The following is a 15773-nucleotide window of genomic DNA, read 5'->3' on the forward strand; positions in this document are numbered from 1 at the left end:
GAATCCCTGAACAAATAACAGATTCCCTGTGGCTCAGTTTCCTCATCTGTAATAACACCATGAGAATTAAATGACTTGAATATAGTTGTGCATAGTAAGAAGGTTTGTGGGATAGTGGGGAAGGTATGGAGCTGCTAACCTGATAAGGATGTGTCTCTCAATCGTCTTACTATAGACTAAGAGTAAACATCTTCCTTTAAAAAAATTATTTAAAAAATATTAGTTTCAACCTATTACAGAGTATTTAAAAAAGCTAGCTTCCTAGTGTTTTGGGGTTTTTAAATGGTTTCTTCAATTACTTAATTTTTCTTCCATTCACATTGTGTTTCATATGATCATTCTCATACATTATTATAAAATTAGTCACCATTGATCTATGCCCAGAATTACCTTGGCTTTTCAGACCCCTTCTGGATATTTCCTAATTCCTTCATCCCCTCTCTCCACCCACCAAACTTATTATTGGTTGCAAATCCACAAGCCACTACTTGGGAGAAAAGTGGGCAGTTTTCCTCCAAAAATATTTACAGCCTTGGAGACTGATGCGGGCTCTCTATGTGTTGGAACCAACTTCCTGGTTTTTTTTTGTTGTTGTTTTATTTAGCATGGAACCTGGTGAACAGTAAACATTCAATAAGTATCTGTCATTCTCATATTAGGGAGCTCTGGTAGCTTCTAGTAAGGAATTGTGCTGCTAATGCAAAGGTATACAGTTTGAATCCATCAGCTGCTCCAGGGGAGAAAGATGGACAAAGCCCTCCCATGCGATTTACTGCTTCTGAAAACCCACTGGAGATTCAGCTATGGGTTGATTCTGACTCAAAAGTATACAACACCACTCTCATCTTGTTATAAATATTATTCTCCTTAGTGGTGCCCTGATGGAACAGTGGTTAGAACGCTAAGCCAATAACCCAAAGGCCAATAGTTTAAACCTACCACAGCCTTGGTGGGAGAGAGATGTGGCAGTTGGCTTCTGTAAAGATTTAACCTTGCAAATGCTGTGAGGTGGTTAGTTCTACTCTATCCTATAGGATTGCTATGAGTTAAAATCAACTCAACTGCACTCAACAGCATATGAATTTCAAAGGGCCCTGGTGGTGTAAAGCTTAAGCGCTCAGCCATTAACCAAAAGGTCAGCTGTTCAAGCCTACCAGTGGTTGCACAGGAGAAAAGGGCTAGTGATACATTTCTGTAAAAATTACAACCTTGGAACCCTACAGAGTAGTTCTATAGCTCCGATAGGGTCACGATGGGTCAAAATTGACTTGCTGACAATGCGCTTTCCATTTGTTTATTTACTTGATTAATTTCTTTCCTTTGGGTCTTCCTTTACTTTATGTAGGGAGCTCTAGTGGCCTAATAAGTATGGAGTTGCACTTCAACCCAAAGGTGAACAGTGCTCTGTGGGCAATCTCCTCTCATGGGATTTACAGGCTCTGAAAACCTGCTGGAGGGTCAGCTGTAAATTGACTCTGACTTGACAACAACAGAGGGAGAGAGACAGAGAGGTAGAGACAGAGATGAAAGAGAGATGGGGGGAGAAAAAGAAAGAGGGGAGAGAGAGAGAGAAAGAGGAGAGAGAGAGGAGGGAGAGAGTGAAAGAGAGAGAAAGAGGGAGATACTATCTTACTTATGGAAGAGGTTGGATCATTACCTCATTCTCTGCCATTTTGGTTTCTCTTCTATCATCAGCTCCTTCTTGGTCTTGGCAGGGTCTCTTGGTTTTATTTTTCTCACTCTGCTTGGCCTTGGTTCTCTCAGGGGACCTGGTGGCCCTGGGCTCTGGCCCATCCTCCTTGCTTAAGTCCTCGGGGTGAGGGTGCCTGCTCTCCCGCAGTCGGGCCTCGTCCTTCCTCCTGGACCGGCCAGCAGCATCCTGCTTCAGGTACTTGTCAAGCTTGGCTTTGGGCTCCTTCCTATAGTAGCCGTCTTCCCGGCCTTTGTAGCCGGACACAGGGTGGAGTGGATTGGGAGACCCAGACCTTGGGTACTTTTCTCGGTGGCCCCTTCCTCCCTCGAGCCGCTCATCCAGCTCAGCTTTGTCCAGCTGCCGGGGATAGTGTTTGCGATCATGGACCCACATGTCGGTCCGGTCCCTCTTGTCCTCCCCATTCTCCCTCCAGGACGCAGGGTCTCGCTCTTCCTCCCTCCTGCCATAGGGAGAGTGCTCCCACGAGTCCCTGCCATTGCCCCAGTCAGCCCGGGAGGGGCCCGGAGGACTGTGTGAAGAGCTGCAGGAGGTGAAACTTGGGGTGTGGGACCTGGGTGATAGTGAGCGACTCACAGGACTGCGCGACCGTGGCCTTTCTGGGCCATATCTGTGGAGGAGCAAGGAGTCAGCTTTAGTTCATGAGCACACACCATTCAACACACACACACACACACACACACACACACACACAGATAGAGTCTCATGATAGGGATATGTGATGTTAGTTTAAAAGTTGGCTTTTTTGGCCATTACATTAGCCCCACAAGTCTCCAGCTACCATAACTGCAGACACATGGTCTTGCAAATCAACAACAACTGTAGGACTAACATAAGAGGGAGTGCTTTCCACACTGCAGTGTGAGACCCTGGTGATGGTGTGGCAGAGAGGAGAAACTGTGGGACTGCTGTAAGGAGACTGTGGCAAGATGTAAGTAGAGGAACCCTGAATAAAGGCCACAGTTAAAAGTTTTGCTTGCTGGATCACTGAAGGAAAAACTGACTGCTAAACTGCTATGAGACAATGTTTGCTGGATGATTAAGGAAACCAGAAGCTTCTTGTTTTTGTGCTGCTGAACTGAATCTGGACTTACACTAATTGAGAAATTGCGTTTTGCTATTAATCTGACTTGAGACTGCTGGACTAAACCTGAACTTGCAATGTGAGATATTCTTTGCTTCCTCTACTCTCCAACCTATTTCCCTAATAAGCCCCACAACTATAAGGAAAGTCTGTGAGTTAGCAATAAATATCTGACCCATATTGGTAGAAGTGGCTTGTTTGACCTAGCAGCTATTTATTTGCTGCTATTGTCATTATTGACAGTTCCCCTTTAGAAGTGGGTAGATGTCAGACTGAGCCACCACCATGGTGAGTCGGCTCTTTCTCAGGGCACTATACATTTAACACTCCAGTCACATACCTATCTTTCACAGCTGTACAGAGCCACCAGAGGGACACGGACAAAGTCTTTTCCTCTTTCCTATGAGGTTTCTAGTGGCGATGCACATAATATATCAGGGTGAGAATCAAGAGGTTGGTAGTGTGACTCCACCAGCTGCTTCATGAAAGAAAGATGAACAGTCTTTTCCCACAAAAATTTACAGCCAAAAAAAAAATTTAAAAAAAATTACAGCCATAGAAACCTGAAGGAGGGTTGCTATGGTTTGGAACCGACTTGATGGGAGTGGATGAAGTTTCTGAGGACCCCCTCTGTGATGTAAATGGTTAATGTGATTGACTGCCAATTGAAAGGTTACAGGTTCAAGTCTACCCAAAGGTACTTCAGAAAAAAAAGCCTGTTGTTCTGCTGCTGAAAAATCAGTCATTGAGAAACATGTGAAGCACAATTCTACTTTGACACACATGGAGATTCCATGAGTCAGAATCAGTTTGATGACAACTTGCCTTGGCTTGGGTTGGCTTCTATGAGGAGGGACGCTCCTTTACTCTTGCCCCTCACTGGAAATGGGAGAAATCATTAGCTTGACCGTCTCTTTTCTTCTTGAAAGGGAGCAACACTCAGGAAGCAGAACTGTCCTCTGAGGGTATATGAGGTGAGACAGTGGGGTGCGGTGTGCCCTGGTCTAGCCTGGTGGGTAAGGCCTCCTAACTCTGAGGCTCAACCAGATGGCCTCTTGGTTTCGACACTTGAGTTGATCAAGGTGTTCTTTGGACCACTGATCTCTCAATCTGTTCACATCCAGGGCATGAAAAAGGAGACGGTGCAGCAGGCTCAGAGGTTCCAAACACAAATAATTAAAAACACATTTTAGGATTGGAAGAGACCTTAGAAGTCTGATCTGCTGGTGTCTCAAGTGAAGAAACAGAAACCCAGAAAAGGCCTCCGATCTGCCAAAGTTCCAAGCAAGACCTCCCAGTCCCAGCCCACTTGACCGCAGGCCTGCAGCTGGACAGTATGGTTTTATGTATGTCTTAACTCCAGAGAAACAAATGGAAATCCCAACCTCAAAAACTGCATACAAAGATATTTAGAACAATATATAGGAATGAAATACAACATATATGAAGGTTGCATGCACATAAATATAAAATAAAAAGACATTTTAAAAACCAAACTAGATGTATAAAAAGATATTTAGAGACACACATTGTGAAGGGTCATTTTAAAAACTGAGCCATATTCCTGCTATTCTAAAAGGACAGGCAGTTTTCATTTGGCCCCAAAATAAGGAGCCACATAGCACTCCTTGACTGGGGCCACTGCAGTGTGTTTCATGAGGCTCTGCCCACACAGACCAGAATGAAGGACACATCATGGGCTGTGCTCTCTGTGCTGGGGAGGACCAAAGAACGCTGCCAGGTGCCCATGCCCATGGTTTTCACCTTGAGTCTCCACAGGAACCATGTTTGTAAAGGAGTGCGGGGGGGGGGGGGGAGCTTGCGGCCCCGGCTTGGCATGGACACAGGTTACGTTGGAAGAAAGTGGCTAGAACACTGAATGTATTCAATTTTCAGATTAAACGGCCAGCCAAGTAACTGCTTTTTTTGGACCGTTGACATTCCTGTTCCTACATTTATATGAAAAGTCAAGAGGTGGCTCGAGGCAGAGCACACACACTCACACACCCGTGTTGATGTACACATACACATGTTCACTTTCTCATACATATTTTCAGGCTGTTTGGAGTAAGTGTAGACTTCCCTTAATCAGGGCACCTCTTGTATTTCTTTCTAGAGAGGAAGAAACAACCAAGAAAGAAGTTCAGCATCGTGCACCTCCCTAAAGTTTAACCTGAGTCAAATTTCTGAGCTGGACGATGGAGAAAGGTAGATAGACAGGACAGGTTAGGACACGACTCGAATGCCCTCAAAAAGGAGACTCTTCCAAGTGCCCAGAATGTTCCCTGAGGGCTAAGGAGAAGCCTCACCTGTCTACTTCCCGGAACATGTCCCTCTCCCTCTGGGAATGGATGTCCTGGATGATGGCAGCCACGGCTTTCCCTGGTTTCTAAACAAAGTCAAAGAGATAATCATCAGAAGACAGAAGAAAGTGAAGAAGATGGGGAGAATGAAGGAATGAAGGAGGCTTAAAGATCACAGAATGTAAAATCCACACAGCATATACTTGGAAACTGAGGCCCAAAGACATTGAGGTCTTGTATAACTTCAGGGTGCAATATTAGGTCCTAGGTATACTGACTCCTCACTTGTCCTGAGTTCTGGGACATGTTCAAGGTTATTACTGCTGCTGTTAGGTGCTGTTGAGTTGCCTAAGACTCATAGGGACCCTGTGAAAAACAATCTGAACCTCACTCTCGCCTGCACTATTCTCGGAATCTCAGCCATGTTCAATTATATTGTCCCTCCTGCTTTGTGAATTCATTTTGTTGAGAATCTTCCTTTCTTCCTCTCTCTTCCTCCACCTTTCCAAGCATCATGGTAAGGTCACAGAATGAATCAGAACCCAACAACAGACCCTTGAACTCCAGGAGCTTTTCTGTGTCTCGTGCCTCCTTCAACACCTTACTTTCAGGTATTTAATCCACTGAAGTCACTTGATGCTCAAAGAAGATCTGTCATGAAGGGAGTACAGACACTATAAGCTCTGGTTCCCAGCTGAGAATGAAAAGTACCCGAAGGCTCTGTTCATGTCAAAGGTCACACTACATGGTGACTGTGCTGAGACAGGACCAATCAATCACAGCCCCTACATCCCAATCAAAGTCAGAATGGACAAGCAATAACAAAATAATGAAATACAAGGAACGATTTTAAATAAAAAACTCCCAAGTACAAAAGAAAGGCCAAGATTATTTCCGAAAGACCAGGCTGAAACGATCCAGTTAATAAGAATGTATCAGCAGGGTGAATTTTATGGTACATTAATTATATCTTAAAAAAGCAGTTAGTGCTCATCTCCTGCTTTACCTCTGTCTACTTATTAAAAAAAAAAAAGCAGTTAGGACTAAAACACCTCATCAAAACCAGTAACAGTTATAATTATATTAAGAAATTTAATCAACAGCCATTAAAAATATGTGATCTATTCCAGGGCTTTTCTTGGTTGGAAGTTGTTGTATTACCTTTTCAATTTTCACTGAAATTAATAACAAATTTAAATTAAAAAAAAAGAATTAAGTTAGAGTAAGGATGGCAATGGAACCACCTTACCTCTGTAACTTGATTTGTGCCATTATTAGAACCTCTACTCAGAATATTATTGCTTTTCAATTTTTGACTCATGCACTTTTAACTTATTAGTTAAATCTGTATCTTCTAGGCTGCAACACTTCCATGATACATCTTCAAGGATATAAACATGTTCCGCTAAGCACAATTGATAACAGTGCATCTAAATTCCAAAATCAATCTCCATAACAGTCTATGTGTTTCCTGCTGCCAAGGGGGCCCTTTAGAGTAGTGAGAGAAGACATTCACCCTGAAACCCACAGCGTCCCTTTTCAGCAGGAAGTAGCTAAGAGAATACGCCATCCCCTTTTCCTTATGAATCAGGGTGAAGTCTCTCTCAGGGAGGAGTGATAGGGAATGGCAAGGGACACACTGACAAAGGAGATTAATCAGAACTGGCTTTGACAAGCACTGTGGCAATTGGACAATTAAAACAGACATGGGGGGGAAAGAAGAACGAACTGGGGATGAGGGTGGAGAAAACAGTGCAACAATGAATGAATGAAAACCCAAAATCTCTGTAAATGTTCATTAAAACTAATAAAATTTAATTAAAAAAATGTGATCTAGATGAACATTTGTAAAGCAAATTGGTTTTCCATCCAACAGTTCATACACACATTTTGTTTCACAACTTTGATGGCAATTCCAACCAAGTTGCAGCACTCATCCCTCTTCCTTCCTGTGATTACCATTTCCCTTAGTCTTCCTTTTCTATCCCTTCCTACTTTATGGGATTTATTCATGGGCAAATGCTGCCCTTTTGATCTTAAGCAGTCAGTTTTTCTAATGAGGGTTATTGTTCACTTTATGGTCTGTCCATCATTTGTCTTAAAGTTGAGCTACAGGAGTGAATTCAGCTTCAGAGAAAAGATTACTAAGGCCTACGGTCTCCAGGAGGTACATAAGAGTAAAAGGCAATAAAGGCAAATACTATCACAAATACAATACTGCAATAACTGTATTACAGTTTTTTATTACAATACTGTAATAAAATAATCTATGAGTGGACACATAAATAGATATGCAAACTGCAAAGGAATGGTAGAACAAATGGGATTATACCCATCTGTGTGTGTGTGTGTATGTATAAATATATTTGACAAAGAATAGTTCTATATCCTACTTTGTTGAGTAGGGACTGGGACCTTAAAAACTTGTTAGCAGGAGAGCTCTGATGTCCTAGTGGCAAGAAGCTATACTGTAATCCCAGAAGTGTGCGGTTCAAATCCACCAGATGCTCTGCTGGAGAAGGAGGAACAATCTCCTCCTGTATCAGTCAGATCTGATTTGATGGTACACGCACACAATAAAATAAAAAAAAATTTTAAAAAACCAACAAAAAAACTTGTAAGCAGCCACCTAAGGAGCAACTATTAGTCACTTCCTGTCCAGAGCAAAGAAAAGTGAAGAAAATTAAAAACAATACATATTTCAAAGGACTAAAAACCAAGTGAACTCCAGGCTCTACTACTTTGACACTAGAAAACTAGATGGTCCCTGGTTTTCATAGCTAAGCAGTGTGAAAGGATTCAGTAAGAGGTCCTGGACAGAGAAAGAAATATAGAGAAGAGCTAAAAATCATACAAAAAAGAGACCAGCAAACTCAATTGCCTTGTTTCATCGTTTATTTTTTTTTCCCCTCCGCATTATAAGCTTTATAAAAACCCTCATCAATTCTTAGTGCTATGCTAGCATTTGGTATCTCACTGCACAAGTAGGAAGACTAGGTTCAGAGCTGTGAGATGAACTTGCTGGCACTAGACTTCTCTGAGTGGTGTGCTACTTGCCTGTTTTCATGTTAAGATTGAGGGCTGGGCTGGAAAAACCATGGAGCAAGGGAAAGATGAAAGGAGCTAGTTACGGCTGTAGGGTAAGAGGTCAGGTCTAGGCTACAGGAAAGAAATACAAAATGCTTAAGGCAGGAGAGCTCTCTTGTCTAGGTTCTCAAGATGCCAATATACACATGGCCACAGAGAAGATAAGCTGGTGGTCCCTGTCCCTATAAAAAGGTAGAACACCAAGAAATCAATAAATGCCCTAGCCAAGAAAAGGCTCAGGAATTGGTAAGGACATCCATTCTCACAGGGCACTTACTGCTTTGACAAATGGCTTCTTGCATGTGAAAATAGCTACAGACATGGTCTTCTATAAGTGTAGGAATGTGTCTCCTACAATTAATCCAGCCACCTAGGCCTTGAAGTCAACTACTACCTCAAGCAGAACAAGCAAGTAAAGAAGATAAAGTTACTGGCCTGGACTGTGAAGAAAGCTGCAACTGAAGATGCTTCCCTCTGTCCCAGCCCCTGTCCGGCCATCTATCCAGTCAGAGTTAATGTCACTGTCTTGGAGTATAGCAAACAAACAAACAAAAAAACCCAACAAAATAATCTCTCCTCTAGATATGACTGAATTCAGTGTGGATCTCAGTAACTTTGTCAACCTGTATCACTGAACCTTTTCCAGAATGATGTCTCTTTTCAAGGACTGGTGTCTACCGAGAATACGCCTAAAGAAAGGGAGACAAAGTTTCATCATCTTTGTCTCTAGGGAACACACTGGTCGTAATGTCTCTATGATAAATTTAGCGTTTTTGGTAGTTTATGGTGAGTTCAGGATTCTTTGCCAATGCCACAATTCAAAGGCATCAATTCTTCTTCAGGTTTCCTTACTTGTTGCTGGAGATAGTGCTGAAGGTGTTTCCCCAGAAAAGCATTAACAATACAACTTGGGAAGCGGCAGCTCCTCAAAGTAGAGTCTACCTGCAGATGGAGTAAAGCTTTCACGCAATGAAGGGCCTTCATTTGCTGATGTGGCAAGATTCAATATAAGGAGAAACAGCTGAAACCATCTGTTAATGTTTGGATTGTGGAATGTACTATGTATGGATTTAGCAAAATTGGAAGATATCAAAAACAAAACAGGATGCAGAAAGGTCTTTGTGAGCTGAGATGGGCTGATACTGGCCATTTTTAATCCAATCACATGATCTAATATGCTGGAAAGTGGGGACATAAAAACTCCAAAAACATTTTAAGATCAATCCTGAAGTAGAATACTCTGAGTCATAGCACACTAGCTACACATATTCAAGGAAAACCTGTTACTACAATTATTAATCAAATAAACACACCAATCAAGCCAGCCAAAGATGAAGAAATGAAGGATTTCTACCAATTTTTGCTATATGTCTGAAAGCTGGCCAAAGAATACGGAGGACAGAAGAAGAGGTAATGCCTCTGAGCTGCCAGAAGAGAGAGCTGAATGTCCCATAGGCTGACAAAAGAACAAACAGTTGTTTTGTTCCTTCGGGGCAAGGATGGCAACGCTTTCGGGCACGTACTCTGGGCATGCTGCTAGGGGAGGCTATTCCTTGGAAAGAGATACCACGCTTAGAAAAGTGGAGGGTCAGTGAAAGAAAGGAAAATCTGTGATGAGATGAACTGATACTGGAACTGCAGCAATGGGCTCACATACGTCAGACATGATGGAGATGGTTCAGGACGGGACAGGGTTCATTCTGTCATTCACAGGGTGTCTATGAGTCTTTTCAACTTGATGGCACCTAAAACAACCAACTTCTGTCATCTCAAATTGATTGAATGTTAATAAAAATGCATTAATAATTACTGTGACTGGTATACAAACATTATTAAGAAAGAAGAACAGGTAGTTGGAAAACATGGCCTGGGCGACAAAAAGAGAGAGAATGGGACATTGCATCTTTACGTATTCATTACTCTTCAAAATTCTGAGTTATTTCATTTAACTCCCTATTTTTCCTCCCTACTTCCTAAATCTTGGCATCCTTCCATCTATTCATGCTAGCGCTCACAGCTCAACAATCCACAAGAGATCATGAACTTGGGAGAAATTCCAAGTCTGCTGAAGTTCTAGTGATATACACACCACGGGGACACCACACCTTAAGAATCTCAGCCCATGAGGAGAGTGGCCCGGCTGGGCCTTCTGGGAATCAAGGCCTTCATCACCTATAAAGGAGGAATAATGAGGCCCATCTGGCATCTACCGTTAGCCTCAGGGCATTGCAGGCCACAATGATAAAAGCTTTGGAGTGCTTGGCTGGCATGAAAGCTCTGCTAGAGAGCTCAGTGCCCTCTGACAGTTTCACAGCTGTTTAACATACCTCGAGAGAGACCTGGGCTGATGCTGAAACCTTCCAGATGAGTCCTGGATCCAACAGAGCCCAGGCCTGTCAAAGCAGCCCTGACTACTTTTTACTTTACTGTGCCTTCTGGCCTCCACAATGCTTCTGGCCTGGTTCCTTTTGCCTGACAGCCGCATTCCCCCTTGTCCTTTAAAACCCTGTTCAGTAATCTACCCTTTGTTTACACTTTTAAACTCACATCATCTACTGCCATTCAAATTGTGTGGTATCTTCTGAACTTATGCATTTATATTTACATCTTATATAATTTTGCAGAAGAATGGCTTGTGATGCTATCCCATGTTATCCCACGTGACCTTCACAATGACAATGAGAGGCAAAGGAACACTTTAGAGAAAAGAAAACCCTTAATAAAAGTTAGAAAATAACATTTTCTGGGCTGCTAAGTCTGTTGAAGAACCAACAAGAGCAGTGACCATGGAGCTCTTTGGAAATTCAGAATCACAATCCTAGCCGTGCATTTTAGCAAGACCCAACCCCCACCACCCCCAAAGGATTTGGCTCCACAGTCAAGCTTGAGAAGCAATGGAAAGCCTCTGTTTCTTAATGGCTCAGAAATCCTAAGAGAATGACTTTTCTTTCTTTTCATTTAGACAGTGGCTTAATGCATTGCCATTGAAACCAGAGGCAACTCACAGATGACCCTCCACTGGGTTTCTGAGGCTGGAACGCACAAGGGAGCAGACTTGTCCCTCTTTCTCTCTCAGAATAGCTAGTGGCTTCAAAGTGCCAGAGGGGTGGGTGCAGCTCCTGAGTCGGCAGCACAAGTTCCTACAGCCCACACCACCAACGCCCTCCTTGGACCATGGATAACAAGTTCAGAATGACACAATACAGAAATGAAGACAGAGTGTGAAGCCAAAACAGTCCTAGGACTGAATCGTGACTCTCCCAGGAACGACAGTCTTGAGTGAGCTGCTGAGCTGCTTCTATTAGCCTCAATTTCCTCATCTGTAAAACTGAGATAATAGAACCTGTCTGGCAGGATTAATGGCAGGATTAAAGCAGATAATGGATGTAAAGTGTTTGGCACACTACTGCACCCACTGTACTCAACTAAATGTACATGTCATTGTTATTATTGTTGTACTGTTATAATTACTGTAATTATCTACTCTGCACATCTCAGAGGACAGCACGATTATCAGACGCCAAAAACGACAACATACTCAGAGAAGGGATAAAAAGCCTTAAACTAAAGGCTTTCACTTCAGATAAGTCTTTACCATACATTCTGTGGCAATTCATAATGTTTTTACCAGTCACCATTTATAGAAGCAAATATCGTCAGGTCTTTCTTCACAGTCTGTCATATTCTAGAAGCTCCTCTGAAACATGTCCCCATGACTGACTGACCTTGCAAATCTGCTGGCCTGGCTTCCGGCATGACAGTCATATGTGCGTCATCACAGTATGATGATATACCATACTTCAATATGGAAGATGGGCATGTCCTTGGTGATAGCAATGAGGCTGGAGATGGCCTGGTAGGCTTTCGTGCAACTAATGACCTATTTGTTGCAAAATAGCTTTTACAATGCCTCTATATGTGGGCCTTGCTAAAGGGAATCAAATCAAACATCAGTCTGGGAAGAGACAACGGCAAAGCTCAACATCAGCAGTCAGAACAAGGCCACATGTTAACTGCAAGACAGACCATGAATTGATTATCTGCAAGTCGATGGGCAAAATACTGAGTGACACAGGAAGCATCATGAGAAGATGGAAGGATACACAGAGTCCTTGTACCAACAAAGAACTGGTCAACATTGAACCTCAGTAAGAGATAGTGTATGGCCAATAGCTGATGGTAAGGAAAAGTTCAAGCAGCAGTTAAGTCACTGGCAAAATGCCAGGAATGGACAGAATACGGAAATGTTTCAACAAATGAGGGCAACATTGGAAGCACTTACTTGTCTATGCAAGATATTTAGAAGACATCTAGTTACCTGTCTGACTAACTAGAAGGGAGAGATAGCTGCACTCATTGCAAGGGACTCACTTCAAGTGTTGAGTTTTTTGGTTGTTGGGTGTCACTGAGCTGTCTATGACTCATAGCAAGTCTATGAAGCACAGTTCTGAACCTTGCCCACTGGGAGGCATCATGCCAGTCCATTTTGTTGTAAGTCTTCCTATCTTTCTCTCACCCTCTGATCCAAATTGTGGTGATCTCTGGTCTAGTCATATTCGACAGAATGTGGAAATTCTCAAACAATATCATGAATAGAAAAGGCAAATAAAATTTTGTTGAAGATAATCCAAATGTAGTGGCAGCAGCACATTGACAGGGAACATACAGGAATTCAAGTTGGACTCGGAAAAGAACATGATACATGGGATATGCTGGTGCCTGATGGATTTTGGCAAAAACAGGGAACATCAGAACGATAACAAATTACCTGTGTCTTATTGACAACATTCACCTGTGCGGTTCACCATAACAAATCATAGATACTATTCTGAACAATGGGAATTCCAGACTTGTTTATGTGGAACCTATAGACCAGAAAGTAATCATTTGACTAAAATGAGAGGATATTGAATGGTTTGAAACTAAGGAAAATGTATGTCAGAGTTGTATTCTTGTACCATCTAATAGGCTAATGATATGGAAGCTGGACTATATGAAGGAAAATGTAGCATCAGGATTGGAGGAAGACTCATCAACCACCTAGACACGCAGATGGTACAACCTTACTTGCTGAATGACAAGTGTACTTGAAACAGTGATGAATATCAAAGACATCAGTATGAATTGTACCTCAACATAAAGAAAACAACAATCATCACAACTTGATCAGCAAGTAAGGATACACGGAGAAGAACGAAGTTGCCAAGGATTTCATTTTACTCCAATCCACAGTTAACATTTATGGAAACAGTAATCAAGAGAGCAAACTGAAGTCTGGCATTGAGTAAATCTGGGACCACTTTAAAGGGTTAATGGCAAAAGTGTCACTTTGAGGACTGCTGTTTCTAGGCCACACTGAGTCAAGTATGACTCACAGAGACTCTACGAACAAAAGATCTGAACCCTGTCCTATCCCTCTGCCATCATCAAAATCTCTGATACACTTCACGAGGCCATTGCCACAGTCACAGTATTCACCTGGTCAAGGCCCTTCCTTTGAGGACTAACTCATGGTATTTCCACTCACCTTACAGGCAAGTGAAATCTGACTAGCAAACAAAGACAATTTTGGAAAACGGATGCTTCTAATGATGGTATTGGGGAAGATGTTGATTGCTATGGACTGCCAGGAAAATAAAGATCTGTTTTGAAAATGTATACAGTGCTCCTTAGAGGTGAAGATGGCGGGAGTTTTTCTCATGTACTTTAGACATTTTCTAAATTATTCAGTGCTACTCTAGTGGCCTAGTGGCAAGAAGCTGCACTGTAATCCCAAAGGCAAGGGGTTCGAGACCACTAGCTTCTCCACGGGAGAAGAATAGGCAATCTCTTCTCGTGTGATTAACTGCCTCTGAAAACCCACTGGAGGGTCAGCGATGGGTTGGTCTGACTCTATGGTACACAACACCACCACCACCACTCTAAGAGAAATATCACAAATGGATAGCTTTAACAATTAAAAACTTATTCTCTCATAGTTCAAGATGCTAGAAGCTGAATTCCAGAGGACAGCTCAAGGGGAACATGTTCTCTGTCTGCTGGTTCGGGAGGAAGGTCTTTGTCCTCAGTCTTCCTGAGTCTAAAGGACAGACTCCACTCCCAGCTCTTCTTGGGGATAGGCTCTCTCTGCTTGTTCTTTCTTCTTATCTCATCTAAGAGAAAAGGCAAAATAGGCTACACCCCAGGGAAACTCCCCTAATATGACATCAGGCTTGTGACTTGATTAAGGGTGTTAAAGCCAATCTTAATCCCTTTACATCAGATTGGGGCTGAAAACATCAAATGGTTTCATGAGAAATGATAATATCATTACATTACTGCCAAATTGCTGAGACCCCACCGCCCGGCCACGCTGGCACATATTTTGAGGGAACCCAATCCAATCCGTGATGGACATGGTAAAGTAAAAACTCAACAAAAAAGAGGCAACCATGAGATGGACTGGCAAAGTGGCCACAATCATGGGCTCAAACAGGAGAAGATGGTTCGAACTAGGCAGTGTTTTGCTCTGTTGTCCATGCCGTTGCTATGAATCAGAACTTTTTAACAGCACCTAAGAACAACAAGAAATCTTTACCAATCTAAAAACTGAGGTTCCTAAGAGGTTAAGCAACTTGCTGAAGTTTATCAGAGCGGTAAAGGGTGGAGCCTAGACCGGCACCAACACCTCCCATCTGGTATAGATCCCATGGTTGTGGATGGTTTTATGTTTAAATGATTTCCCTCCCCACTTGACTCTGAACTCTTCCAAAAGCTTGCCATTTTCACATCGAAGACATCCAGCCCAGTTTCCACCCACAGTGGGCATTTAATAAATGTCCACTGAAGGCCAACAGTGACCATCCGACCTCTTTCAGCCATGGTTTTTGCACCAGCCCAAAGTATCTCTCTCAGTCGGGTATTACCCGTGCTGTGGAACTTTAATTTAAGCAGCTTGATTACTGCTGCTAAACCTAATTAGAAACGTATGACACATCTCATTTCAGACCAAGCTCTACTGGGAACCAATCGCAGAAATGCAATTCTAACCCTCAGGGGAAAGTTCAGTAGAACAAGACCTTTGGCTGGGTACAGAATGGGGCGGGATCTTTTACTTGTCTGTGTAAAGGACTTTCATTTGTCAGGGGCTGGGGGAAGGTTAGATTTTGCCTGAAGCAAAACTGTTGGCAAAGAAACTTCAGAAGCAATAATGCAAGCACAGCAGAATAAGGACGCTGGCAACTGGTCGACACACTACAGATGCACGTATGCAGACTTGTCAGAATGCTAGTGCTAGCTAGAAAGGACTACTCTGCCTTTGTTTCTGATTTCAATCTTGAAGCTAAATTAAAGGCTGTGCGTCTTGAACAAAACGAGCTCTGAGGAAAAGTGGAATGAACTGCAGTGAACTGGAAAATCTCAGCTAGGTGAGACAGCAGACAGCACAAACCAAGATGGGAAGTTTAAACACAAGCATGTCACTAATGGTTATAAACCCAAGTACTTAATGGCCTAAGCATCCAGTTACAAGAATGTCTACAAACCCATAAGTAGATAGAACCCAAAAGGAAAACATGGGCAAATTACTTGAAAAGACATGTCCCACGAG

General features: G+C 42.6%; 1 protein-coding gene across 1 annotated transcript in view; it reads right to left on the reverse strand.

Annotated features, from left to right (window-relative positions):
• The window catches only part of RBM20 (RNA binding motif protein 20), a 234933-nt gene that overhangs the window by 34705 nt on the left and 184455 nt on the right, over nucleotides 1–15773 (reverse strand). The window contains exons 8-9 of the mRNA XM_006880169.1: nucleotides 5105–5184; nucleotides 1658–2321 (exon numbers count right to left, since the gene is read on the reverse strand). Coding sequence (XP_006880231.1) covers nucleotides 1658–2321; nucleotides 5105–5184 — 744 coding nt within the window. The remainder of the gene's footprint in view (nucleotides 1–1657; nucleotides 2322–5104; nucleotides 5185–15773) is intronic.

Source organism: Elephantulus edwardii, unplaced genomic scaffold (assembly GCF_000299155.1).
Source record: "Elephantulus edwardii isolate Elephantulus edwardi_28Jun2011 unplaced genomic scaffold, EleEdw1.0 scaffold00006, whole genome shotgun sequence".
Taxonomy (NCBI): Eukaryota; Metazoa; Chordata; class Mammalia; order Macroscelidea; family Macroscelididae; genus Elephantulus; species Elephantulus edwardii.